Source organism: Aspergillus uvarum (assembly GCF_003184745.1).
Source record: "Aspergillus uvarum CBS 121591 unplaced genomic scaffold BO82scaffold_6, whole genome shotgun sequence".
NCBI classification, from domain to species: domain Eukaryota; kingdom Fungi; phylum Ascomycota; class Eurotiomycetes; order Eurotiales; family Aspergillaceae; genus Aspergillus; species Aspergillus uvarum.
In genome coordinates, this window is record NW_020291303.1 from 501,150 (window position 1) to 528,324 (window position 27,175).

At 52.5% G+C, this 27,175-nt stretch overlaps 9 protein-coding genes across 9 annotated transcripts; 6 read left to right on the forward strand and 3 right to left on the reverse strand.

Annotated features, from left to right (window-relative positions):
* The first annotated feature begins 128 nt into the window (after window positions 1-128).
* Window positions 129-2,156, forward strand: BO82DRAFT_165308 (putative flavin-containing amine oxidasedehydrogenase). The gene is made up of 3 exons (XM_025630295.1): window positions 129-229; window positions 367-1,737; window positions 1,796-2,156. The coding sequence occupies exons 1-3, from the start codon at window positions 170-172 to the stop codon at window positions 1,940-1,942; spliced, it is 1,578 nt and encodes a 525-aa protein (XP_025495861.1). The 5' UTR covers window positions 129-169; the 3' UTR covers window positions 1,943-2,156.
* Window positions 2,023-3,926, reverse strand: BO82DRAFT_361575 (MFS general substrate transporter; the record flags this gene model as incomplete). Its single annotated transcript, XM_025636820.1, has 7 exons — window positions 2,023-2,223; window positions 2,303-2,710; window positions 2,796-3,165; window positions 3,228-3,386; window positions 3,444-3,568; window positions 3,615-3,708; window positions 3,760-3,926. 7 exons carry the CDS (start codon window positions 3,924-3,926, stop codon window positions 2,023-2,025), a joined length of 1,524 nt encoding a protein of 507 aa, XP_025495862.1.
* A 979-nt stretch (window positions 3,927-4,905) lies between these two features.
* On the forward strand, window positions 4,906-6,528 carry BO82DRAFT_302138 (M20 family metallopeptidase). The gene is made up of 5 exons (XM_025632109.1): window positions 4,906-5,164; window positions 5,222-5,604; window positions 5,657-6,046; window positions 6,095-6,222; window positions 6,272-6,528. Exons 1-5 carry the CDS (start codon window positions 5,063-5,065, stop codon window positions 6,499-6,501), a joined length of 1,233 nt encoding a protein of 410 aa, XP_025495863.1. The 5' UTR covers window positions 4,906-5,062; the 3' UTR covers window positions 6,502-6,528.
* A 575-nt stretch (window positions 6,529-7,103) lies between these two features.
* BO82DRAFT_327390 (Rh-like protein/ammonium transporter) lies at window positions 7,104-15,846 on the forward strand (the record flags this gene model as incomplete). The annotated part of the gene is made up of 8 exons (XM_025632960.1): window positions 7,104-7,137; window positions 7,203-8,253; window positions 8,310-8,623; window positions 8,660-8,947; window positions 10,557-10,578; window positions 14,182-14,593; window positions 14,644-15,479; window positions 15,533-15,846. The coding sequence occupies 8 exons, from the start codon at window positions 7,104-7,106 to the stop codon at window positions 15,639-15,641; spliced, it is 3,066 nt and encodes a 1,021-aa protein (XP_025495864.1). The 3' UTR covers window positions 15,642-15,846.
* Window positions 15,847-17,562: 1,716 nt separating this feature from the next.
* BO82DRAFT_422565 (phosphatase PAP2 family protein) lies at window positions 17,563-18,670 on the forward strand (the record flags this gene model as incomplete). Its single annotated transcript, XM_025640211.1, has 2 exons — window positions 17,563-17,663; window positions 17,725-18,670. The coding sequence occupies 2 exons, from the start codon at window positions 17,563-17,565 to the stop codon at window positions 18,668-18,670; spliced, it is 1,047 nt and encodes a 348-aa protein (XP_025495865.1).
* Window positions 18,671-19,530: 860 nt separating this feature from the next.
* Window positions 19,531-20,604, reverse strand: BO82DRAFT_422566 (DUF3431 domain-containing protein; the record flags this gene model as incomplete). Its single annotated transcript, XM_025640212.1, has 3 exons — window positions 19,531-19,579; window positions 19,650-20,273; window positions 20,351-20,604. Coding segments are annotated over 3 exons (927 nt in total), but the record flags the coding sequence as incomplete, so codon positions are not given.
* An 812-nt stretch (window positions 20,605-21,416) lies between these two features.
* On the forward strand, window positions 21,417-24,062 carry BO82DRAFT_380752 (transcription factor domain-containing protein; the record flags this gene model as incomplete). The annotated part of the gene is made up of 8 exons (XM_025637785.1): window positions 21,417-21,449; window positions 21,580-21,603; window positions 21,680-21,780; window positions 21,874-22,355; window positions 22,411-22,727; window positions 22,788-23,213; window positions 23,273-23,505; window positions 23,566-24,062. The coding sequence occupies 8 exons, from the start codon at window positions 21,417-21,419 to the stop codon at window positions 24,053-24,055; spliced, it is 2,106 nt and encodes a 701-aa protein (XP_025495867.1). The 3' UTR covers window positions 24,056-24,062.
* Window positions 24,063-24,376: 314 nt separating this feature from the next.
* On the forward strand, window positions 24,377-26,132 carry BO82DRAFT_327395 (uncharacterized protein). Its single transcript, XM_025632961.1, has 2 exons — window positions 24,377-24,883; window positions 24,952-26,132. The coding sequence occupies exons 1-2, from the start codon at window positions 24,579-24,581 to the stop codon at window positions 25,958-25,960; spliced, it is 1,314 nt and encodes a 437-aa protein (XP_025495868.1). The 5' UTR covers window positions 24,377-24,578; the 3' UTR covers window positions 25,961-26,132.
* Window positions 26,133-26,219: 87 nt separating this feature from the next.
* On the reverse strand, window positions 26,220-27,135 carry BO82DRAFT_429168 (uncharacterized protein; the record flags this gene model as incomplete). The annotated part of the gene is made up of 3 exons (XM_025640508.1): window positions 26,220-26,566; window positions 26,617-26,744; window positions 26,950-27,135. 3 exons carry the CDS (start codon window positions 27,133-27,135, stop codon window positions 26,554-26,556), a joined length of 327 nt encoding a protein of 108 aa, XP_025495869.1. The 3' UTR covers window positions 26,220-26,553.
* Between the last annotated feature and the right edge of the window lie 40 nt (window positions 27,136-27,175).

The window sequence follows — 27,175 nt, forward strand, 5'->3', positions numbered from 1 at the left end:
GATCATGCCCTCAGGATGACTCAATGATTAACAGCGCATGAATTCTCCGCGACCGAGCATTGACGTCATTGACTCACCTCGTAGATATACACTTCGTCAAGACCAATGAATATCTTGATGAGCGATCTTCATATTATGCCCTTCTCAGTATTTAGTACAGGCCTTCACAATGGCCCAGAATGATAACAGGAAGAAAGTGGCGGTCATCGGCGCCGGGGCCGCAGGTATGGTAAGTATCTCCGCACCACCACCACCACCACCACCACCACCACTATCACCACCATCACCACTATCACCACCATCACCACCATCACCACCATCACAATCCCGAGTCACCCACGCTAACACTCATGTGAAACCAACAAGTCCTGCGCCTCCACCTTAGCCAATCACCCCGACAAATTCGACATCACCCTCATCGACAGCGCCCCGCAGACCGGGGGCCAAGCGACCACGATCCCCCTCGACGCGGCAAAGCACGGCGGCGCGACCTGGCTCAACGACGGGGTGCAAGGCGGCTCCCCGATATTCCGCCACACCTTCCACTTCTTCGAGAAATATGGCTACGAGCCACACCCCGTGCAGCTGCAGGTCTCCTTCGGCAAAGGGCGAGACAGCTTCTTCACCAACGTGTTCCCCAGCCCGCTGGTGGACACCTACTCGGCCGAGATCAGCAAGCTAGGCCGCGTGCTGCGCTGGATCAAGCGGCTGATGCCGATCCTGGGCCTGATGCCCATCAAGACGATGCTGCGGCTGTTCCGCTTCAGTACGGACTTCGGGCTCAAGATGGTGCTGCCGCTGATCGCGCTGTTCCTCGGGACGGGCAACCAGACCCCCAACGTGGCGTGCGTGCTGCTGGAGCGGCTGTTCGACGATCCGCAGATGCGCCTGTGGGAGTACGACGAGGACATGCTGATGCAGAACCGGCCGCAGATGTACACCTTCCCGAACCTAGGGGAGTTCTACCGCGACTGGAAAGGGGATCTAGCGGCGAAAGGGGTGCGGGTGCTGCTGGAGACGGAGGCCGACATCTTGGAAAGGAGGAACAAACGCGTGAAGCTGCGCCTCCGGTCGGTGAAGGACGGCCAGCAGGAACGCCCCAACGAGGCCGGAAAGGGGAGGGTGGAGGACTTCGACGAGCTCATCCTGTGCTGTCCCGCCGACGAGGCGCTGTCGATGCTGGGCCCGCACGCGACCTGGCGCGAGAGGTACGTGCTGAACGGCGTCAAGTTCTTCAACGACCTGACCATCACGCACACCGACGCCAAGTACTTCAACAGCCTGTTCGAAACCCGCTACAAGGAGGAGCTCTGCGGCAAGGGCAGCTCCGAGACGCGGCAGGAGCAGATCGCCTTCGCGCAGCAGATGCCGCCGCGCTGCCGCACGGACGGCTGGGAGGGCTTCGCCCCCATGTACTTCACCCACTCCTTCGACTCGGACCCGGACAAGATTGAGATGGGCTTCGACTGCACCCACTACCAGCATCAATTCCGGGAGGCTATCGGCGAGGACACCATGCCGCCCGAGCCGGAGCGCCACGTCTATCAGACCATCTTCCTGAATGAGGACCACAAACACCTGTGGACCTGGGAGGGGATCGACAAGGACAAGATCATCGGCGAGAAATGGTGGCATCAATTTGGCCATCGCTGGCAGCACTACCTGCGCGTCGTGCCGGGGATGATGTTCATCAACGGGAAGAATAATACTTTGTACGCGGGGGCGTGGACTATGGTGGTATGTTTTCCTTCCACGATGGACCTAGTCATTATGCAGAAGCTGACACTTTCACTAGAATATGCACGAGATCGCCTGTATCTCCGGGATGGCAGCGGCCTACCGGCTAGGTGCAGTGTACGAGCCGTTCGACGACTTCGCCGAGGATGTCTTCTCCAAGTACCTCCTTGTCAGTCACGGCGTTAGATACAAGCGGAGGATATGAACAAAGGGCCATGAAAGAAAGCTTCGTTACATTAATTCATAGTCAACATTAATTTAAGTCCCATCCAGTGATGAGGCTTTTTACAGAACGTATCGGAAATCCTCCATCTCCAAATCCGTCCGGTTGGACAGCCCCAATGCCAACTCCTCCGTCTCCGTCATCTGGACCGGAGGGCCATACGCACGATCTCGTCGCTGATTCTCAAAGACGTAATACACCAGCAGACAGATGAGGAAGAAGGCCCCAAAGGCCAGCCCCGAGATGGCGGCTTTCATGCCGGTCTATTTGACGCATTAGTCAGCATTTCTCCGAAGACTGAGAAGAGGATTGTTCCTGTAAAAGGATAGGGCTTAAACGTACCGGATAATGAGGCTCCTCCGACGAGAGGAAGAACTGCGGCCCGACGATGTTGCCCACACAGTAGGCGATGAACAGCAGCGCGCTCGTGGTGCTCCGCTTCGTGAAACCGGCGACGTTGGAGCTGATGATGCTCAGGGAGAGCGGGATGTTGACGGCGAAGACGGCGCCCAGGGACAGCCCCACGAGGCGGCCCACCTGGTTCGCGTCGTCGAGGCGCCAGACCAGGATCATGCCAACCAGCGAGGTGACCGTGTTCAGGATCATCATCAGGATCCGCGTGTTGGGGACGAAGGTGGCCACGGTGGCGGTCAGGCACAGGAAGACGATCTGTGCGGCACCCAGGGGCATCTGCATCAGGAGGGAGCGGATCTGGGAGAAGCCGAAGCCGTTGATGATGATCGAGGAGAACTGTCGTGCGTTGCTGGTGTTAGTTTACGAGAGGTTCTTTTTAGGTAGGGCTGGAAGAAAGACGAGAGGAAAGGTATGCACATACACTGGTGACACCGCCGTTGCAGAGGTTGACGCAGAAGGTATACAGCACCAGGAACCAGGTCTGCGGATCGCGGATCGCTAGCCATGCTTGGTGCCATTGGAAGGAGCCCTCATCGGCGACACCGGTTTTGTTCGTGAGGGTCCGGTGCACGGCGATGAGGCGTTGCGGTTTGGTGAGGAAGATAGCTTTCTTGGGGGAGTCAGGCAGCAGAACGATGAGGAAGAAGGAGATGAAAGCGGTGATGGCGCCGAGGACGAGGAAGAGGAGCTGCCAGCTGGCGATCGAGTGGACTTTGATGTTGCCGATGCCGTAGGCGACGACGCCGCCTATGACCGTGGCAATGCAATTGCCTAGGAACCAGGCAGATTGCCTAGTATCGATGATGTATCAGTCTCTGGAACATCGTGCTATTTGACTCTTAGATGTTCATACCGAGCCGGCTGTTCATCACGCCGGTAGAACATGCCGGTGATGAGCGAGAAGCCTGGTGCAATGGCTGCTTCGCCTACACCAAGGAAGAACCGAGCGGCCATCAACCCTCCAAAGGTCTTCACGGCCGCATGGCACATCAGGATACCACCCCAGAGGAGTCTAGCGAGTTGTCAGAAAAGCGTTGTAAAGTAGATCGGAGGAAGGAGTGCGACGGACACTGAGACGCTGATGTACTTGGCAATCGGTAAGCGTACGATGAGGTAGGAACTGGGCCAACTCCAGGCGAAGTACCCGAAATAGAAGATGGCGGACGTCCACGTATATTCCGTGCCTTCGAGATGCTGTACGGATTAGTACGGGTGACTCACAGCAAAAGGGCGGACATACCAGGTCTTGTCGAAGGTTGAAAAGCGTGGCCTGGCTTAAAGCAAGCTTGTCCATATACTGCATCATGTAACAGACACCCATCAGCGGTATAAGCCTGATTCTTGTTAATGAATGTGCAATTTCGAGTGCCATAGCAACAACCTACACAAGATCCAGCTTGCGCAGAACCTGTCGGTCCTGCTGCGGCGTAGCCTCGAACTCCAGCATTTGTCCTAGGTCGACATCTCGAGGCAGCATTTTGTCTTCCTTCAATTTCACCCCTTCCAACCCCAGAGTTTCCTCCTGAGGTTGGCTTGTAGGCTTTTTCTCCATGGCGTCACAGTCTGTGGGTAGTGAAATGGGGATGGCCACAAGAACCACGGCATGCTGATAGGGGGCGTCTCTCGCCTAGACTTATATACTCCGCATGCCATCGTGATACTCACGCCGCCACCATAAAGTTAATCTGCGCTAGATAGAGAAATCTCTTCCGCAGTAGATGTCAGCTACTTCCTCGTAAAGTTACCCCTTTGGCACGGGATCAACATTGCTGCTGTTCAGATAGCATCATCTATAGCTCAGACCCCTCTCTCCAGCTGGCCTCTTGCGGGCTCGATCGCCAGTCGCTTTCAGATCCAGTCAGGGAACGACGGGGAAAACTTGTGGGTCAAGCAGGCACACACCAAAGGCCCGGCGCCGAATTCGGCTGCGTTCTGGGACAGCCATTAGGGCTCGGTCGGCAGTTGGACCAATTGCCGGGAGTGGCTCGGCAAGTGTACCAATCCGCGGATAATCCTGGGGCAAAGAGTCTCCACTCAAAAGATTACTCGGTGCCATTTAGCGCGAAAGGAACTGCATTTCCTTTCCAACCTGCTTCCACCGCCCCCTCCACACTGTCCACCGTCCCCGATCTCATGCGGAGAAATGAAGGACAGGGCGCGTGGCACACCAACCTTCTGGCTCGCAAACCTGTCTATCATCCCCGCCCGGGCCCCACTCGGCTACTGTTATCTGCCGAGGCCACCTGATAGACTCGATTGAGTAGGCATACGCCATGCAGCTTATCCTGCATATCTAGACCCTGGTCATGACATTGATAGCGCAATCATTTGTCAATCGCTCAACACTATCTCTTTGATCAAGAACAAACCCCGATAGCGGGAAACCTTGAGTTTCCCGAAAATGCGGGGTGGAAGCGAGACAGCCGACGTCAGACTTTCCGAATGATGACACCCAGCCAATCTTATCACGATAAACTATCTCAAGTATCATCATAATGCGCGGGGCTTAGAAGTACCAGCCGAGGCTACGACCGGATTGCATTGATTGATTGACTAATTAATTGCGGTTTGTAAGATTGAGGGGTTGGCGTAGCAAGAGTGGCGCAGACAACAAATAGGATATATGAACTGCCGTATTCAGCATCCGGGATGCAATGAAGACACCAAAACAACAACCTAACATTCGAAATGGCTATCCTGCAATCATTACCAACAGTAGAGGAAGTGAAGACAGCGGTCGATGCTACACTAGCATCTTTGCAAGGCCCTCTTCGTGAGCTCAATCGCACGGTACGTACGGGCATGGCTCCATATTGTCATTGTCCTCTTGTACTTATACCTTCACAGATCTGGTCCAATCCAGAGACAGCGTACGAAGAGCATCGTGCGCACGATGTGATCTGCGACTTCCTTGAGAAGCAAGGTTTTACCGTAACTCGCCACGCATATGGACTAGATACCTCGTTTGAGGCGATCAGCGGGTCTGGAGGGCGGCTAATCAATTTCAATGCCGAGTATGATGCTTTGCCGGGTATTGGCCATGCCTGCGGCCACAACCTCATCACTACTAGCAGTGTTGCAGCATTTCTTGCCCTGTCCGCCGTGTTGAAGCAGTATGGTCTATCGGGACGGACACAATTGTTGGGTACTCCAGCAGAGGAGAATGGCGGAGGAAAGGCCAAACTGATTGACGCTGGAGCCTATAAAGCCGTGGATGTGTCTTTGATGGCGTACCGTTCTCCCCTTTGTTCCTTGACAGCTTGACCCAACTGACCCATCCAGTCATGCAGGTCCTCGGGAACTCTTCCCAGGTGTGGTGGCAGATGGTGTCGGAGGTGTTCGGATGAACGCGCGCAAGGAGATTCATTGCACCTTCCGAGGCAAGAGTGCCCATGCAGGAGGTAATCCCTGGGAGGGAGTTAACGCATTAGATGCTTTGGTGGCCTCGTACAACAATGTGGCTGTTCTACGCCAGCAGATGTACCCAGACGAGCGGGTCCATGTTGCCTTTTTGGACACACCTAAGGTGGCGAATGTGATACCGGCTTTGACCAGAGCTTACTGGCAGGTGCGCAGTCCGACCCTGAAAGGGTTGAATGTTTTGATGGGCAAAGTGCGGAACTGCATCGAGGCCGGGGCAATGGCTACCGGTTGTGAAGTAGAGATCCTGGAGTAAGGCTATCTCTTTCCTGGGGATTGAAAACATGTTGACAGTGGTAGAAATGAGCTCTACACGGATATCAAGATCAACGACACCTTATGCGACCGATACCAAGCGCACATGGGCCGCTATGAACGAAATGTACTGGCGCAGCATGAGAAGGTCTTAACAGGGTCATCGGATATAGGTTGGTCGCGAATGCTCAAATGCAACATCTGATGCTGACCAGAATGCAGGGAATGTCAGTTATCTTGTGCCAACACTTCACACGATGTTCGGGATTACCGATGAACCTGGCTCCTTTCCTCACCATCCCAGCTTTGCCGCTGCGGCAGGGACGGATACGGCTCACGAAGAGGCTGTGATTGTGGGGAAGTCGCTGGCACTGATCGCGTGGGATATGTTGACTGACGACGAACTATTTGCAGTGGCGCAGCAACAGTGGCGGCAGGCTGTGGAGGAGTAGTTGGTGGCAATAACAACAGGGGGTACGGAGTACTCCGTAGTAATAGTAGAGACAAGAAGACCAGAGGTATCACTTGATGTTGGTGCTAATTCACTGTAAAAGTCGATAAAGTCATCGATCGTCATTAACAGGGAGGCTAGCGAGTCAACTGAAACACCCGCAACGCTATAGTGGTATAGTTATAGGACTGACAAGTATAGACAGCGGGAGCTGGTCTCTTGGGTCTGTCTGGGTTGTGGGGAGAGAATACTGGAGATGATTCTCCCATGGAACCAATTCTTCAGCTGCCCCCCCGACCAAGGAAATAGTCCAACTCCACTTACCTCGTGCTTTTCTTTTCCAGCCTGCTTCTTTCTTGCTCGAGTCGAGGAAAGGGTACACCGCTGACTAAGCCTCCTTCCCCGGTTTCGCTTCTTCAATTTTTTCCTGACATTCCGGACTGACTTTCTCTCTCGCGCCTTAACCGATCGGAAAAAATAACAAGAACAAGCTCAACGTTTCCGATCTGCTTTTCTGGGCTTCTTTTAATCACCCCCGGTCTAACTGATGCCTACCGGTTGATCGGTTCATCTCATCACTGAGTGGACCTTTTGTGCCATTCCATGTCGGGTCGGAACGCGCCTCGCTCGAAGAATGGTATGCGGCATCTGCCGACTCTTCCCTGCTAACCGAACGAACTAACAAATGACCTCGCTTCACAGGCTGCAGCACCTGCCGCCGTCGCAAAGTGAAATGTGGTGAGGAGCGTCCGGTGTGCAAGCGATGCTTTAATTTGCGTCTTACTTGCGAGTGGGGGATTCCTGTTAAACGAGGAGGGAAGACCGGGGAGAATGCGCCCGTCCGTCATCTGCAGCCCCGGTGGCCGCCGCCGCCGCCCACCCGCAGCGATCCGATCACCACCACAACCACCGCTAATGTCGCTCCTACGACTACTGCGATAACCCCTAGCTCTCCCACGCTAATTACTGCGTCAACCACTGCGCCTGTTACTCCTATCGGGGCAACAGCTGGCATCCTTGATGCTCACTATGCCAACACCCTGGCTTCTTTGTGGCCCCCGGCCCCCGGATGTGCCCCGGATTTCTCCCCGGCTTCCCCGGACGGCTTCCTCCCCACGAGTTGGCCGGTATATCACCCGGCTTATACTCAGACGCCCCCCCTCTATCCTTCATTGTCGGGGACTGATTTTCCCTGCTCTAACGCGTTGGTACTTACCGAACATGATCGGAAATACTTCCAGTACTTCCCCTCCTCTTCCGTCGTCTTCTACTATATGAAGAACTGGCAGTGGAGCAGCTTCTGCTACCTCTACCAGGGTCCTGCGTGCGTTAGCAGAGTGATTATGCGCATGATTCTGGCGCTATCTGCGAGTGACATGTATCGCAGTGGTCTGGTTGTGCGCTCTCCAGGACGGCCCACGGCAGAAGACCACGGCCGCTTCCACTATGGCATGGCCGTAAAGGAGTTTCGGCAAATGTTGGAGACTCCCAAACCTCAAGTTTCACTTGCGGAGATGGAAATGATCTTCGCGACAATGTTTCTCATGGTTGCCTACGAATGGCAATTCGGGCATTGTCTGCGTCATCTACAGCTGCATCTTCAAGGAGTACGATCCCTGCTCGAAACACACCCAGAACTGTTTGAGTCCAAGGACTTCGACGAGGTGATGCTGTCAATGGATGCAGATCGCCCAGTTGGGGATGTATCTTCTCGTGTGTCATTCATTCCTGAACAATTTCTTCTTTGGATCATGTAAGTTCTTTCTATCTGGGTACTCATACTCTCTGCTAATTCTACATTCCTCCCAGATATGTCGACATCAACCGGCGCGTTCTCGCGACAACCAACGATTCACTGACCGATTACGTCCTCAACTCCAACAAACCAGCTTTGCACCCAGACCAACTTCACCGAAGCGCACGTCTTTGGAGCCGTTGCTTTTGGGGCAAGCAGTACCCCGACCAGGAAATAGCCGATGATATGGAAAATTACCGGGGCTTAGAGCTGATCCATACTGGCTTCATACTATGGCACAAGGCCTGGAAATGTCTAGGTGATCTTGCAGACTCGGCATACACTCCGGATACGTTATACACTGAGATTCTCTCTGTGCGCGATGTAAGTCTCCCACTGTCTCTGCCTTGCTTCTTTTCTAAAGCCAGACAGCGTTTCTCCGACCTTCTCGTCACTGCCAAAATCTCCGGGGCCGGCTCCACCCGCCGCACTCTAAACACGATCTATATGGCTGTTAGCAACTTCTACGCGCTCATTCTCTTTCACCGCCGTGTACTTAGCCCCACTAAGGCCTCGGCTGCACTCTACCGCCAGGCTCTAACGGGGATTCTCGAAAACACACACAAGCAATTCGCCGTGGACCCACGCCTCCTACGTCGATTACACTGGCCCCTGTTGATGGCATTAATCGAGACCGAGGATCCGCTTCAGCGTGACTGGCTGCGCCAGCGTTTGATAGAATTGCGCGGATTCCACTCAGAGTATCTCTGGGTCAACCAGATCGCAGAAGAGGTATTGGCTCGCCAGGAAGCGAGTCCCGCGGAGGTGATTGATTTGGGGGAATTGCTGCGCAATTTCCACGCCTAGTTCTTATTTTGTGATATACTTTATTCATTGTAATAATTAAACCGTAAATCTTATCTTTTCAAAATCATCTATTTCATTCCACATAAATCATGTGCAAGACCTTCCAAGCTCAAGCTCCGAGCCTGCTAATGCAACGTGATTCAACTAGTTGTTCTCCAGGAAATATGCGTCGTACGCAACCTCCCCCTTCGCGCGCGTCGCCCTCCCCACAATGACCCTGTTGTTCATCCAACGGTACCGCTCGTGACCCGTCTCCAGCTTGATATGCAAATGGAACCAGTACTGGTCGGGGTCAACCTGATCGTCGCCTTCCATGAGAGCTTTCAGGACTTCCGGAGGACCGGAGCGGGTTCCCTCCGTCCTATATTCCAAGTCAGCATCATCAGCCTTTCCATCCAAACCTCCCCCAGCTATCCTCAAGCAGTGCCAGCCCCTATTCCCCAAACCGAACTCTCGCACATCCTCCCCCTGGGCCCCGGAGATATCCCGAAAACTATGAACAAACATACCGAATATAGATAAACGCCCCATCATCACTCTTAATCACGTAGTTGGTATTCACATGCGTGGTTTGATTCTCCTCGACGAGCCTTTTTTTTTTGTGGCCGCAGTCAGTTTCCATAACCCACTAAACTCACTAACACCAGAAAGTTCTGTCGAGCAAAACAGATGTGGTGAAAAAGCAGGCGGAGGCAAAAGCATACATGAAATCCGCCCCGCCGGGGACGACCTCCCCATTGAGGAATTTCCCGCGCACGGTGCCGGATTTGATGGGGACGCAGCGGCGACGGCCGTAGGGGCCGTGGCCGATCTCCATCGGGGGGTCGACGGCGCAGCGGAGGGTGAAGAGGTGGGTGAGTTGCGGGGGTGGAGAGATGGGGTCCATTTTTTGGCCGTTGCGTTGTTGCAAGTATCTTTGTAGGGGAAAATATGCGGAAGTGGAAGGGGCAGAGGGCGGGAGGGCGGATTTATGTTCCTGGGATTGAAGAGACAAGAGTACTACGTGGTTCGGGGCTGGTGTGGAGTCCGTTGGTGCTTCTTGATGAAGTCAAGCATGGGTTCGGATGTCGGCAGTTGGGCGAGGGGGAGGGGGAGGATCCACTGGTTTGCCTAGGCTCTTGTGGTGTGGGTGTTCGGAATTAAAGGGTGGGATGATGACTTTGTTCGAGTACTCTGTCGGTTCCAGGTACTGTGAGTTTGTTGTCGGTGTCTACTTCGTTGGTATGAGATAGGAAATGGGTTTCTGGAAGTGGTGACATCATCCTGCCATTGGTTATCCCCGGGGTGGTTTTGTTTTGGTGTTACGATAGCTCTAGTTTGGGCTTGAATCAATCCAGTAGGGATAAGAACAATTCATTATGAAGTCCTTGTTGGCGAGAATCTATGACTGAGAGATTGCACTGCACATTGGAGCACACCTCACCCCTGAAGAATACCCGCAGGTTTGAAGCGAGCATATACATATAGAAAGACCAAGTTCTCATTAGAGCACCCCATAAACGCCTACCCAGATTGATTATGCACATATGCCGGCCAGCCTGATCTCTCGAAACCGACCGGCTTCCTTTTTCCACCCGTGGAGAAAGCTGCCGCGCAACCCTTCGGTCCAGGCAGCGTTCCCCGGCCCGGCGATAGAAAAGACATCAAGACGCTTGTTGTAAAGTCCAAGACTCGCGCGGTGAGGTATAATACGATAAGATGACCCGTTTCCAACCTTCCCCTTTCTGTTCCGACCACCGATTTCTATTTCCCAAGAGAAGCCCGTAACGACCGTCCGAAGTTCGAGTTCGCAGGTCGGGTCCCATGCCGCTGGGAAGTGATCAGAACAACCACTCAGCAACCAATCCTCAAGGAATAAAATCGCTTAGGCGCCACCGACGAGAACGTTGTTGACGGGGATGTGGACTGCATTCATTCATTAGCTATGCTGCCGGCTTTGGTACTGCCAGTGTCCGACATGGGACCGTGACGCTTGAAAGGCGACACATACTCAGCTTGACGATGTATCCAATGAAACCCATGATGAGGAAACCAGTGCCAACCGCCTGGCTGATCTTGATGAATTCGCGCTTGTCGGCTGTGTTGCGCATTAGCTAGATGTTTTCAAGAAAGAGTCACGGAGGCGAGAGGTCACGAAGGAGCAGGAGACTCACGCTTCTGGCTGCGGTTGACGAATTGCATACCCTCGCGGAGGAACTCGCGGGGCACGTTGAGAAGTTCTTGGACCTGGTCGGACATGATGACTGTGCAAGGAGGATGCTTCGGGGGTGGTGGTGGTGGTGGTGCAATGAGTGGAAAGGGTGGATTGAGGACAGAATGTTGGATGGGGTGGAACGCGAATGGGCCAGCTGTGCTCTTCGGAGATGCGGACTAGTCGGAGGAATTGCCCCCGTTCAGGAGCCGGATTATCGTTTGACCGAGATGATGGCCACGTATCACCTGATTGAGATGATAGGCTTGGTATTTGTGGCTGATGATATTCATGGAAGGTGCTTTATGTGGCTAGTGAGATTGTGGCGTATCTCAAGACATGCTGACCTTGTTATCATACAATGCTTTAGTCGAAAGAAGATACTTAGTTCGCGTTTGAAAAGTTGCCTGATCGATGGGTCTCGCTTATATCAGAAGAACTATAACATGTGCTTTGGCGGCATCAGTGCTAAGTTGCGACTTATCCTGGTACCATCCCGCGCATGTTCTTTCCTCTTTCCGGTCAGTCTTTGCGATAATCGTCTTCCTTCTACTTAACAGGCCTCGAATCAAGCAGGATCAAGAAGCCTGTACATTTCGAGAGGCTCTAAAGCTAAATCCATACCGCATTATGCCGTCCATTTATTCAATCTAAACTTCCTAATTATCATCGGTGAGAACACAACCTACAATGAAAAAGATATAATAATGCCTTCTGACTGACAATGAGCAACTTCATCACAGGCAAGAGACTCGACTGAGACTGGGATAGCATGTGCACTAACCACAACATTATTGCCTGTTCGGGTATGGATGATTCAGAACCCCTAGTTACCCCAGCTGTGGGTGCTGTCTCCGTTAGGGCCCACTCAGTCCACAATTATCCAGGTACCAGAAACCGGTCCATAGCACTGAGCCCACGAAACTTCCAACTGAGCAAACTAGTCTTTCGATCATGCTCAGTCCCTATGATCACCAGAATTGTTTTCTGCTGCAATATTTTTATCTGACGCTCTCATTCAGAATGCTATGTGGACAGAAAGTCCTACGTCTCAAGCGGCGTCGCTGCGTTCATTATTGACGTGAGCATGCAGAGGTAAACTATACCCCACTGCGCTGTGATAAATCATACAAAGTACTCATAGTCTATAGTATGATGGTGGCAGATCTTACTCAATCTGCACGAAGCGAGGCCTCAACTGTGCCTTCTCCACGCCTACCTCCAACTTCACCATCGTCTCCTACCAGCACCGCCTAATATCCAGCGCCCTAGGTGCTTACCGACCTACAAGTGAGTCGTCATACGCCAGTTTCTTTTTCGACCTCGTGGGCTCTGCCACTTCGCCATTCATTCAACTTTTCTCCTTTGAAGCCATTGGGGACCTCTTCCGCGACGATGATTTAGTGCGCAGGGCTGTAACCCTCGTGGGTAAAGCCTATCTAGCTCAAAGTGCTAGTTCGGTCAAATCAAATTCTCGCCTGAAACATCACGCGCGGTCTACGCTTTCAGACTTGCGAGCAAAGGTCCTGATGTCACCCAAGTCCAGCTTAGAGCAGCAGTGTAGGACTAAAATTCTCATCTCCGCCTCTTTGCTAGGACTCGCCGAGGTATGCTATTCGCTGTTCTCATACACGCTCCATCTTCTAATTGGAAAATAACTATAGCTGCTGCTATATACCAGTGAAAGTAGCTGGTGCTCGCTGATCTCCCAAGTTTGGTCGTCATTGTCTCAAGAGGATGGTCCTTATCCTCTATCGTCTTTGCACTTGAAGGTCCGTCGGTTCTTACGAACATGTGGTGCCTTCTGGGCCATATGCTGGGAGGATAACGTTTTCTGGAGGACAGGGGCGCCAACCTTACCCGATGTCTCTACTTATTTGCTACAGAGCATTGATCTACAATGGGGAGTTTTGACGACATATCTAGAGCAGATGGAGCGTTTGCAATACCAGTAAGTCAGTCCCCGATCACAACTCTTTTCAATTATAAATTAATCGGTCTAGCAGGCTACTCATATGGACTGAGGTATCGGCCAAGCAGTCTTTCCATCATACCCAAGTCAGCTCCGAGCATGCCGTGGCCGGGACCGAGCTGGTAAACCAGGCTGTTAGTCTACAGCAGAGAATCATTTCGGGGATCACTTTGTACTCGGACCGGGAGTCTGATTCGGTCTGCCGACCACTATTGCCATATTATCACTGGGCTCTCACTGGCCTGTCGCAAATGTTCCATCGTCCGGCCTGGCTCAACCTGCCTATTCCGCTTCCAGTCATGGATGTCTCGTTGGCCCATCATCAAGCCACCCAGGCTTTTGCATATATAGGAACTCACCTGCCTTCTCTCAAATTGGAATCAATCATGTATGCGTCAGTACTCAACGTTTTTGGATCGCACCTGTCCGACACTTTGGGACGCGACCGAATTCTTGCAGTCATCAAATCGCTACGATACGTAGGATTCTCAGTGGCAGATCTAGTCGAACAGGAAATGCAGATCGAATGGGCCAGGATTGGGGCCTTCGAAGGCGCTGGTCAAAGGGAGCAAACTCACATCAACTCTCGCTTGCTTTTGCACTGTACCTAGCGGATGCATAATCACGGCCGCGCTAGTCGCCCAGCACTTTCCTGCAAGGCATCGGCCATTCATCCCATGCATGTTGTCTTGGCAACCCCTCTTTCATGCACTTGTCTTATCGATTTTCACAGCTCATAGCTGAGCTTGATCTTGTGGAACATTTTCGTCTAAGTCGTGCCAACTGATAAGCCATGTATGTATGATTCGTCACTTGTGCATAACTCATTGTTCTCCCTTCCAAGAGAGCTATAAAGCCCCAGCTCGCGACCTAGCACTTTTCAGCATGCTGTGTCGATCACCGCTGTACAATCAAGCGCCATGTCGGTCCAGGCAGCCTGGGAGAGCTGCTCCAAGATTGATACTCTTTTCATCCTTGTCTGTTCCGTCTTTTGCTGGCTTATCATTCCTGCTGTTGGTCTTGCCTACTCGGGCTATTCGACACGCTTCAACAGCCTCGCATCATTTTACCCTGGTTTGTTGGCGGTTGCTGTCTGTACCATTCAATGGTGGATGATTGGGTACTCTCTCGCCTACAGCGAGGGAAACAGCATCATTGGCGATCTCAGCAAGGCCTTTCACATTGGAGTGCTTGCTAATCCCGTTGGTTCCATCCCCGAGATTTTGTTCTCGGAGTTCCAGCTCATCTTCTGCGCTACTGTGTGTGCAATCGCGATCGGTGGTGCCTGCGAGCGTGGGCGTCTACTTCCCTTAATCCCCTTCATCTTCGTCAGTCACCCTTCCTGGTACTTCTGGATCGCTCCGTTAACACTGCATAGTTATGGTGCACCTTCATCTATGCACCTCTTGCCCATATGGTTTGGTCTGAAACAGGGTTCCTCGCCAACCTTGGCGCCCTCGACTTTGCTGGGGGCACGCCAGTCCATATCTGCAGCGGAGCCACAGCCACCGCTCTGAGTGTGTATCTATCCTATCCTCTATTCCGCTCACGACGCTCCTCGTTACGCACCCCGAACCATCTCGCACTTCACCGCCCACACAATACTCTTTGCCAGCTTCTCGCTCTCATTATCATCTGGAACGCCTGGCTTGCCTTCGACGCGGGCACCACCCTCGCTCTCAATTTCAAGAGCGTCATGGCCGCCTGTGTGACCAACCTGTGTGCTGCCTCAGGGGCCATCACATGGGCTAGTCTGACGTACTACCATACTGGCAAATGGAGTCTAGACAGCACCTTTCTCGGGGCGATTGCGGGACTCGTCCTCATCACTCCAAGCGCCGGTTTTATCGACATGCCGACCGCAATGGGATTTGGTGTTCTCGGCGCAGTCTGTGGCTACCAAGCTCTGCGCATCAAGTTTACGAAACGCGCGAAACACTACCGCTGGGTTGATAATGGCGATACTTTCGCCACGCACTGCCTTGGTGGGTTTCTGGGCACCATAGTCACGGGCCTCTTTGCGCAAAAGGAGGTGGCTGCTTATGACGGTGTCACAGAGATCACGGGTGGGTGTCTGATTGACGGGAATTGGAGACAACTGGGTATCCAAATCGTGGAGGCGCTGATCGGCTTCGTCTGGAGTTTTGGAGGCAGTTATCTGCTTTATGCATTGATTGATTGTGTGCCTGGATTGGAAGTTTTGGCTACAGATGAGTATGTTCTAACAAGTACCGGGAGAGAGAATGATTGCTAACTTATGTGCACAGTGAGGTCATTTCTGGCCTGGATAAGTCTCAGATGGACGAGTCGTTGCACGAAGCTCAATGGGCTGGAGAGGAGGAGTATCATCCATTCCAAGGCTCAGTCCAGATATAGAAGAATATACCGGTGGCTTTTGGATGCATTGGCTCTTTCCTGGCACTGCTTCACTATTCCTGTGGGCTTGGAAGCTGTGCTAAAAAGTGAAAAGGGCGGTCTCTATGCTCACTCAGTTGACAACAACCAACCCTTCAGCACTAGACAACGAAAAGCATTTGACACATTCCATAATTTGCTGCACACTCCGCGGAAGACTTACCCGGAACCCCTGCAATATCTGTCTCACAATCACCGTGGACACAATGGATTCCTTGATTACCTTTTTGTAGAAATGCCCTCTTTAGTCCCTAGGCAGCAAGCAGGAAAAGTAAATTAATACCGACCGCAATAAAGAACGCACTTCCAATTTCACCCATCCCCGGCTCTCCGACTCGCCACTTCTATACCATCGAACTTTAAACCACCTTCCCCTCGGATTCAAAGTTCAACCACAAGTATGGACTGTACGACCCAGGGGAAACACCCGGACCTCGGACCCACGGGCTCGTGCATGAAAAGCTACCATTCGGAGTTGACTGCCGAGTTGCACAGCCTTGCTTCATCTTGAGATCTAGACCCGTTGAGTAGATCTGTAGGCAGTAGCTTTCTACTCGGTCGGCCGGAGGGAAATTCCAACCTGTCCAAGGGCTAACAAGCAGGCCAACAAACTGACTCAGGTATAGATAAGGTCTAAGTGTGAGTCAGCCAAAATTGTTTTCTTCTGAGTCACTGAACCCATAGCTTATGAACTAGACATAATTGAAGCTTTGCCTTTGTGTTGCATGTAGCAGAATCATCGACTAGAATCACGCATATGTATTCAGATTACGTACTCTGGATTCTGCTCTGTGATTATCGATAGCTTGAATGATATTCTAAGCCAAGACACCCGTCAACTATATTATTTTGTCCTGATCTATATGGTTTGTCTAAGAAGCGGCAGTAGCTTATTTGATTACAAACCTTGTACTAGACTAAGTAGCACTGGCATTTTGTTCTAGCGAAGGAGGATTTTCGTCATTGCAAATTGAGCAATAGATGAATGGTGCCAGGGACGAATGTACTGCACTTTGGTAGACACGCAATGTATGGATGCCTGTTCTCTGTGTCAGCGACTGGCGCATCCTGGCTCAGGCAAAGAACAGACTGTTGACAAATGCGCTCCTGATTGGACACTAAGCGCATGTTGGGTAGATTTGTGTGAATGTCGCTTCGCCTCTGCTCGAAATTGAGATGTTTCTGTCTTGCATGTGCATCTAGACAGGATAGGCAGGTGAGTAGATGGATCTACTTTTGTACCTCAACAACCCTAAAAATCGAAAGTCTGTGTCAGGTAAGTGGTACATCGCTGCGAATAGCAAGCTTGTGATTGTGTTAACTGCAAAGGCGGATGCAGTACCAATAAATGGTGGGCTTAATTTCTTATCATAGAGGACCAAACCAAAGTATTAGTATGGTAGAAGGGATTAGGCGATAAGAGGAGATATAGTAGTCGGAAAGATTCTCATAGAGCTGAACAGCAACACTTAATGATACTAGCAATTGTCTAGCTAATACTCAGATGGATGGTAACCTCCTTGTGTTCTATAAGTACAGTGAGATACAACGGCGTAAGCCTGCAACAACTCAAACACCAACCATTTGATAAGTAAAGTGACTAGGTGCGAGTCAATCTGAGAGAGAGGTCACTTGCAATCTCTTAATAGATAGTCAGCTTCGAGCCAAACTCCCCAATGTTCTCCATACCGACGAAAAATAGCAGCGCTAAACCTAGGGCCTGTTTGATTCGCGATCCAATGCCGCCCCCATGAGCAGTTCTATCACCTGAAACAGAATAGTGGGCCTTGCCGCCTGGCACCGCAAGTGGCTATAAATGTCCTCTACGGTCCCTGTAGATATATCGATAATTCTACGGAGTACGAGAATCTCTATGGCAGCCATGAGACAAGGCAATAGAGACTTCGCCCTGCTATCGGGCGAGCCAGGGAGAGCCCCCAAGCGCTTGATATTTTCCTACGTGCTCGACTGGATGCTCATCATGTCTGTAGCGCTGACCCTTGCGCGAGAAGAACCCCCGTCGCTGACACCTTTTCTTTTGCAGTCTTCTCGTCATCGTTGGTGCAATCCTATACAGCATCACCGGCTCCGAACACGTCTTCTCCCTCGACGACCCCAGCATATCGTATCCCTTGAAAGATGACACCGTATCAATCGTCACCGTCGGAATCGTCTGCTGCGCCGTCCCCGCGCTTCTCATCGCCGTCCTCAGTCTCCTCTTTCCGATCCCTTGGAGACTCCGCTTCTGGGAATGGCACGCCGGGTGGCTGGGACTGGGTCTCAGCCTCGCCGGCGCCTTCTTCGTCACCTCCGGCCTCAAGGACGTGGTGGGCAAGCCCCGGCCGGACCTGCTCGCGCGGTGCCAGCCCAACCTGTCCCTCAATCTTACCGCGTACGCCGTCAGCGGGTTGGGCGTGGAGCGTCCGGAAGCCCCTGTGATGGTCACCACGCGCATCTGCCAAACTTCCGACTCCAAGACCCTCCGCGACGGATTCGCCGCGTTTCCGTCCGGCCACTCCTCGTTCTCTTGGTCGGGCCTGCTCTACCTGTCGCTCTGGCTGGGGGCGAAGTTCGCCCGTGCTGTTCCTGCTCACCACGGGAACTCGTACAGCCAGGCGGCTGCTGCTCCACCCGTATATCTACTCTTACTGTCCGCTATACCTATCGGGGGTGCCCTCTATATCTGCGGCACGCGCTATATGGACTATATGCATGCTGGGTGGGATATCATGGGGGGGAGTTTGATTGGGATTACCTTTGCGATCCTGGGCTTCCGCTGGTATCACGCCCCAGCTGGGCAGGGAGATGAGGGCTGGGGCTGGGCGCTGGGTCCGCGGTCAGCGGACCATGCGTTCGGGGTGGGCTTGGTTGCCCCAGGGGAGTTTCGGGGCGATGACCGGAGGCCGGTGGAGAATCGAGAAGGGTTTCTGGATGTCGAGCTCAACACTATCGATGGCTCGCAGAGTGTGTTGCGGGTTGCCAATCCCTAGTCTGTCATGTCCTACCTATGCTGTGTGAATGCTTCTGGCAGTCCGACTTGAGACTCCTGTATGCCGTTGAAAATTCATGCAATCCCAACAATTCAGCAGAATCCCTCTTTCGATGGACAACGCAAAGTACGTATCCATTTGGACCCTTGTTTCGTGAATCTGGCTACGTTCAAGAGGAATGCCGGGCGATGACCCACTGGTGGTCCCCGCATTCAATTTCTTTTACGAAATTCGGAGTGGGTTTGAACCAGACGCAGTGGTCCCAGTGTGCAATCAAAATCTGGGGATTAACCACGTGTACGCTCATGGCTTTGATTTCAGTATCCATCCATGATGAGAGTTCCAAGTCAAGAATCGAGCTGATACACCGTTGCTTGTCTTGGAGGGTAGAGGGGTTTTTTTTTTTGGCTTTCGGACGCCCGAACTTCCGAACAAATTTGGGAACACAAAAATGGATGAAGATACCAGAGCACCAGAACGTACGTATCGTAAGATTGCGACGTAAGAATTGTGGCTTAGACCAGGGCAGGAGCAGGGAGGCTGCATGGTGGGAGTAGCTCGTATTCAGCTGCAAGACTGGTTAACTGTAGCAAAAATAGATTCTGACTGTTGTCTCTGTGAGCTGCTGCTCAGGGTACTCGACAGGAAACCCTATCTTTTACCTACAAGCTAAGCTTTTACCGAACTATACCATAGATGGTCCAACCTTGCAATGTTACAAGATACCATAGTCTCTATGAGCAGGAATTGAGATGATAAGTATACTATTGTTTGTAGGCAGATTACAGCTGTACTCGCGCACCCAGCGATAGCATTGACAGTAAATGCAATAGTGCTGACAGAAGGCTTTGAATCAAGGCTCAGCACCGCCCATACACCTGGCAGTAGCACAGTGTTGTGTCCGGACAGCTGAATTATTGCAACCCAGCTTGATTAGTATAATCCGCTGCCGACAAAGGGCCCTCAAGGCAGGACTTACTACACGGGTTCTTTGCCAAAAATGATGTGCCAGAGATACTCCATCACCCGGCCGCTATGCGCATCGTCAAGGTCCGTATCGATGACCCATTGTCGAATCTTCACGTAGTCAGCCCGGGGTCTTTCCAGCACCCGCTGTCGGGATACCGCGAACTGCGCACAGCACGGTGCAGCAATCCGGGTCGGAATCTGCAGAGCCTTCCCCCCGTCGTCCGGCTGCGGCTTCATGACCCCGGTGTCATCTGCCGGCGGCGTGCTGGTGTTCCTGAAGACCTCCATGAAGATCTGCGGCGTTAGAAGGCCGTTGGGGTATGCGGGCCTCACGCATCCCGGGTTCGCGTTGCATCGCAGGTTGACGTAGCCGCTCTGCTGGACGAACTCTACCCTCAGAGCTCGTATGGACCATACATTGTCGTGCAACGGTGCGTCGACATGCCACGCCCGGAAGAACCCCGAGCGATGCGCGTGGAGGAAGACGATGGTCGATGGCAGGTGCTCGTAGTGCTCGATCAAGTAGGTCAGATAGGCCATGGATTCGTGGCCCTTGTTGAGCGGGGTTTTGAGCTGCTGGTCGTCGGCCACGGCTTCTTTGGAGGGGTTCACGGTGTATAAGGCCCGTTGCCAGCTAGCCATACACACAGGTGGTTCAGCGATGCTAGCTATCTTGCTGGTGATGAGGTTAAGGATAGTATGTCCACTCACTCGGGCAGTTCTTGCTCGATCCAGTCGGTGTTCTCCTCCTGTAGTTTGGCGACTACTATCACCTTGTCACTATAGTCTTCTGTCGCATTCGTCGTCTGTTTTGTTGGGGAGGCCCAAGAATTGAACCAGTCGATGGCATATTGCTTTGCCTGGTACTGATCGCTTAGATCCCTGAGATGGAAGTCCAGGAGAAGCAGGGGGAGGAAGAGTGCTATGCTGAAGCAGAGGAACAGTCGCAAGAGCCATTTCATGGTGAAGTGTACGTCCTTGATGGAACAGAAAGAATAAGTGACTTACAAAGAGTTGATAGGGCTTGGGATCTAGTGGGATGCGCATGCTTGTTTAATACTCATTGAGAGCCTATTTTGTGACTATACCTGGACACCTACGTATGCATGCTTTAGACTTCATCGAATCTTTGATAGGTCTGCAGAGACCAACACACTTGGTACACATTGTACATTACATGGAACTGGCTAAACGTTCTTCATGATACCAGACCCAAGAGTGTGCCTGGCAGTCCCACCTGAGCCGCACCAAGTGGGCACTCTCAAGCTTGAATTTGTAGTAGTAAAATATTCGATTTTTGCCGGCAGTGAATCTGACAAGTGAGCCATTTACACCTATCGAACTGAAGCCTTCTGCTTACTGATCACTTGTCAGCCCCATTCAACAGATACGTCCACATCCTTAGGATGTTTGTCGGTTGGTAGCCATACTTCATAGACACGCGTCTGGGTTACCGTGGCGAATGTTTCGGTCTGGTATTTAAATTCTATCTCCGAAACCCGCGATACCGCATCAAAGAATAAAATACCCACAGTTGGATGAACAAACAAGGCCAACAACATCCACCACCAGTAGGCCGAGTTCTTATCAGATCTGACGGACCTCCATCTCTTACTTCTGCACTTCATCGTGATGACAGTGTCTCGTGCCACGTCCAGCAAGCAGACATTGCCAATTTGGGGCGGATGCTCGGACTTCCGAATATCAATAGCCCGGGGAAAGGAAAAAAGATACCACCACGCCAAGAGTGCGTCGTTGTTGGTGCTTCAATGGCAGAATGGCGTCTCGGGTGATTCTGGAACGATCCGCTGTACGTCTTCTGTCCTAGCATGTTAGTGGCTTGGTGAAACTTTGCATTCTTCCTGTCTCCTCTCCATCCCACAAATCGCGACAAGCGCAGATCTGACACCACGCTGACATCTATCAACAACTTTGATAAGTGCGACCTCTGCCACTCCAGAAAGGTCGGTGACAAGAACCGTGACATAAGTCACTATGCTTTCTTCTCCAACATGTCTCCTAAGATAATGGCTGATATAGGTGAAATGTGACCGGCTTGACCCATGCATGAACTGCGTGGATGCAGAGGCAGAATGTCGAAGAGCTCGGCCACGGCGCAGTATGCGTCCCAGAGTTTCGCGGTAAGTCCCTAGATCTCACATTGAGCAGATCCCTTGCTATGAAAACGTTCTGCTCGTTGGAATGGTTTTGGGTTGTAACAGACCATATTCTAGACTCTCGGGACTGTCAAAGAGGCTGTCAACACTGGAGCAATACATCGTCAATCCCCATGCTCCTGCGGCATCCACGAGACAGGAACCGAGTCACGACCTCCAAGAGCCAAACAATAACAGCAATATGATACTAGAGATTCCCACGACCTCTCAGGCTTCCAACATGAGCACTCCAGATATCAAGGCCACAGGCGACGTTGTGGCTTCCCAACGAACCACAGAATCCCCCGCTGCAGTCGAAGACATAGCAACGCAGCAAGCTTGTGAGGCACGACGCTCCATTCAACAGGAACTACGGCAAAGCAACCACTTATCCTCCAGCCGACGCACCATTCTGGAAAGCGCTCTATCTCTTGTAAACAAGATATCTACGCCATCATTAGAGAAAGGACTGTTCCAAGGGAATACCAAGGAGTCGGAGGACTCCAATCCATCAGGCATAGAGGAGTTCACCTTGGAGACGTACTTCATGATGTCAGAGGGTTCGTGTTCAGGCGCGAAGAGTATCCTACCTTCTCCATCGCTAACATCAAACAGACATAGCACACCGAGACTCTCCCGGGAAGCACCTTCATTGGCCCGATCACGTCTCGGTCAAAAGTCTGGAACATATGAGCCTGTCTCTTGCGGAAGGCCTCGTCGATCGTCAGACATCTCTGCATTATCGTGTCTGCGTCTATACCAAAGCCATATTTTTTCTCGCTCGTCTTCGGCAACGACAAATGAATCCGCGGCTTTACAACCATGTCAAAATGACTCGTCGTAAATATACTCTAGCAGCTTTCAAGGCTCTAAATCAAGTCGATATGAGCGGAACTTATTCTCTTTCCTTTGTTCAAGCTCTATTGTCCGGTGTAGGTTGCATTTTTCTTTTTATCCTTTGCATGTGCCAGTCCTGACTAGACCTCGAAAAGGCATTGCTTCACCAAATGCAAGGGAATTCTACCAAGAGCTGGACGTTGACAGCATTCGCGGCGCGGCTACTCGTCGCTATGAACCATCATAGCATTACCACTGATACACCAGTTCGAACTCAGGAGGAAGAGGATGCCCGCTTCTGTCTTTTCTCCTGCTACTTACTCGATAAGTCACTAAGCATGCTTCTCCTCCGACCACCTTCACTCCCACGCCTGGGAGTAAGTCCTGCCGCACTCATCCCTATGGAAGACGGCGTATCGCTCAGCATGATCGCCAAAACCATGGTTGAGCTAGCGGAAATTCAAGAGGCTGCATTGGAGCTATTTTACAGAGGGGCGGGGCCTGTGGATACAAGCAACCCTGCGACCGAGCTAGATGGGATGATCCAGCAGCTGGATTCGATGAAGGCCGTGATCGAGGAGGCAAGCTGTTTCCTAGGAATTCCCCTGAATGTTTGAGCTGCAATACTGACCTCAATCAGCGCCGAGCAAGCTCCGGGCCGGAATTGCAGTGGGATTGGATGGCGGCAGAATTCCGATATCACGCTATGGTGACAACCATACTACAGTGCAAATCCAGAGTCTGGGGCACGGTCCAAAACCGGGAGCAATGTCTCCAGCATGCGCGGCATGCGCTCGAGGCTTTGAGCCGTCTGCAAACAGTTTTCAATGAGGACAGTGCCTTTGTTGGTGCTTACCCGATGTTCTTGACCTGGTAAGTATAGCCCCTTCCTCTAGTTGTATGCCGTATCCTGACGAACGCTGAACCTTCAAGGACCGTTTTTTCTTACCCCATGACTCCCTTCTACATCTTGTTCTGCAATGTGGTTGGGACGTCGAGAGTGGAAGACTTCCAGCTGATGCGCGACACCACGAAGGGTCTTTATCGGTTCATCGACTTCAACCCTGCAATTGGCAGGCTATACCACCTGTTTACCCAATTTCTCATCCTTTGCAGTCCCCTTGTTGAGAGAGAAGACAGTACCAGTCCCTGCTCTGTCCAGCAAAACATGAACCTCGACCCAGAGGACCCCAGCGTCCCACTAGATGCTGGTATCCCCCTACTGAACACGGACAATCAACTCTACAATGGCGCAGCCCATTTAGGAAGGACTGAGGGTGCCAGCTCATTCGATACGACAATACGACCAGAGATGAATTCGTGGTGGAACAATGCTCAGATGTGGGAACTGTTTGGCACCCAGCCTTCGCTCGAATGGGTGAATTCTGAGATCACCGATTTTGTGGCAGATGGCTATCCGTAAGGTGTTGACGATTAGGAAGTAATGACCTTATAATAGAATTTGGCTACATCGATTCTTCTTTCCCTTCTGGACGGTTATAGTTGATGTGCAATGTCCTCTGTGATGTAGCGTATGTACTGTACTGTACTGTACTGTCCTGTACCTTAGTTAGCATGGCTGCCTAAAGCGGCCAATACCGGCAGCAAACACCTTGACCGACCGACCGACCCAATGGGCTGAGAGTAAAAATACACAATACGGATGCAGTTTAGTTTCCAAGTTCCATCCGTATATGTACTGTATATCCATCCAATCTCTTCCCAAGGGTCTCTTCAGCCAGGCCGCGTCAGCTCCAGGGAAAGACAAGCTTTCGGCACTGAGGCTTGGCTCCGACCCATCGGTGTTGGGAACGTACACACGTCAACGTACCAGAAGAGTGATGGCCTCGCATCGTTTATCCTCTGCTTATCCCCCACCTCCAGATGACCTGCTCAACATGCTCCCTTACTTCCTGTCCGTGAACTGCTACAGATAGTCCCCGGTGATGTCTTTCACCCAACCATATACTCCAGCTTCTTCCTCTAGGGCCATTTCCATCCCACAGTCGCTGGACGTGGTGCCTGAAGAAGACTCGGAGATGGATGACTCCCAGTTCGAGACTCTACCACTAGACAACTTGAAAAAGACGTCAGCCAGTGGCAGGCGATCTATAGGACCTCTTGGACTATTTCGCAGCTTCTACACTCCAAGGACGAGACCTCGACGCTCCTTCCCTGCACGCCCGCTCTCCCGCAAAGCTCGAATCATCCACGCTCTGCGGCGGCTATTCTGTGGCGTGGTGTTCGTTCTGTGAGTGTATTTGGCCTCTGAGATGATGTGTCTGTCCTTGTGACGACTGACACCGAATCCTCCTACAGCGGTACGTTAAAGCTCGCCTCCATCACCTGGACCGGCCTGGTATACCTCTTCCCGGACGACCTCGACGCCCGTCTCGACGCGTGGCTCGTCCCCGGCGGGCGGCCATCGATCTTCTCGCACTGGACCACACACGGGGTGGAGCCCGTCCACTGCCACTCGCACAACGACTACTGGCGCGACGTGCCGCTCTACTCGGCGCTGCGCGCGGGCTGCATCGGCGTGGAGGCCGACATCTGGCCGTCCAACCGCGACCTGCTGGTCGGCCACACGCCGTTCACGCTGCACTCGGACATAACCCTGCGCAGCCTCTACCTCGACCCGCTGCTCGACCTGCTCCAGAAACACAACACGCGCAGCAGCCAGCTCCAGCCCGCCCACCATGACAACCACCATCCGCCCGCGGGGGTCTTCGCCACCAACCCCTCACAGACCCTCGTCCTGCTGATCGACTTCAAAACCGACGGCGAGGAGCTGTGGGACCCCGTGCTGGCGCAGCTGCAGCCCCTGCGCGCCGGCGGGTTTTTGACGCACTACAACGGCACGGCGGTCGTCGAGCGGCCCCTCACCATCGTCGCCACGGGCGATGTCCCCTTCCATCGGGTCGTCGCCAATACGACCTACCGCGATGTCTTCTACGATGCGCCGCTCGACCAGCTGGAAGCGTCGGCAAGCAGCGTCAATGATACCCCTTCAGCGAGGTCCCACGTCGACGACGACTACACCCGCGCGAACAGCTACTACGCCTCCGTGAATTTCCGGCGGACGATCGGGAGCCTCGCCGGCAATCGGTTCTCGGAGGAGCAGTTGGCCCTGGTGCGCGCGCAGGTCGCCGCCGCGCACGCCCGCGGGCTGAAGGTGCGATACTGGGGCACGCCCGGGTGGCCGCGGGGGCTGCGGAACCATGTCTGGCATGTGTTGGTCAGGGAGGGGGTCGACCTGATCAATGTGGACGACTTGTACGAGGCGACGCGGCAGGATTGGCGGAAGCATCGGAGCTGGGGGTTGTAGTCGGGCTTTGGAGAAGGGGAGAGAAAATTGCGTATTTACTAGCTTTGGTTCGGGAGTATATATTGCACATAGGCGATCATTCTGTTCAGGTAGAAACATTCAGCGCAAAACGTCAATAGTGATGGAAGACTTGTCTTGTGGATTAGGACTTGTCATTCATAAAAGATTTTATTCCTGAAATTTTTTCGAGAAATAGAGAAAACGTTGCTCAAGTAACATGTTACAGCTGTTGTATCGTTAAATCATTCATGCAGGACCTCATTTGACGGTCAAGGTATTTCGCTACATTTCTTCAATTTAGAAAAAAAAACAAAAAGAAACTATGATCTGGGGTATCCACAAACGGGATCCAATTGTTTTTCCCTTGCTTGCTTTCTTCTGCCTGCAATCCAATCTTCTGGTCAGCAGACATCCCTCAACTTGTCATGCCCTCGCGCCGAGGATCAGTTTAAACTTTTCTCCTCTAAAGCCGTGTATCGGACCGAAACACCACGTATCGTAACGGTCGTTTCGGCCTTTGCATCAGAACGTTGAGCCCGACCCCGAGATGTGGGCGTTGCCCGATGTCTAGTATACTCGGTCGACCGATCTCATTACGAGCCTTTCCTTATCAGTATTAGCGCATCCGTAGCAGAGGCTGCCGATAATGAACTTACCCGCTACCCAGTCCGACAAAGATGTACATTATCACCAGCACTGGGAAGGGGGGACGTGTTGAGATGACGGCAAAGGCAAGCAAATGACATGCTGGGCCGATAAACGCCACGCCGCGACGACCCAGGCGCTGGTGGAATCAGATTACTCACGACAGCGGAGATGGTGTAGCCCCGAAATGGGGACAGGTAAATAAGGGAAATTATAGTATAGCTCTTGGCGTAGGCGAGCTGGAGCTGGATCATGCCAGCCAGTAGCCTGGATTAGCACTGTACTGTACGTGCTCTCTGGGCGCCGAGAAGGTGGCCAGTACTCTCCAGATCTTAGTCTTGGACCCGTTCCACCGCAGGGGCGACGGTGACCGCGTGGGAGGGCGGAGTGTCATTCTCGGGAGCGGGGCTCGCGGGCACAGATGCAAGGCGAGTGGGATCGAGAATCATGGCCATGGCGACCACCAACTCGGTCTTGGCTAAGAATATCGTCACGACGGGGGGGATTGTGGAATTCGACCATTTTCCCATGATTGCCAGTTGGCGCGGAGTTCACTGGGGTAGGTACGCA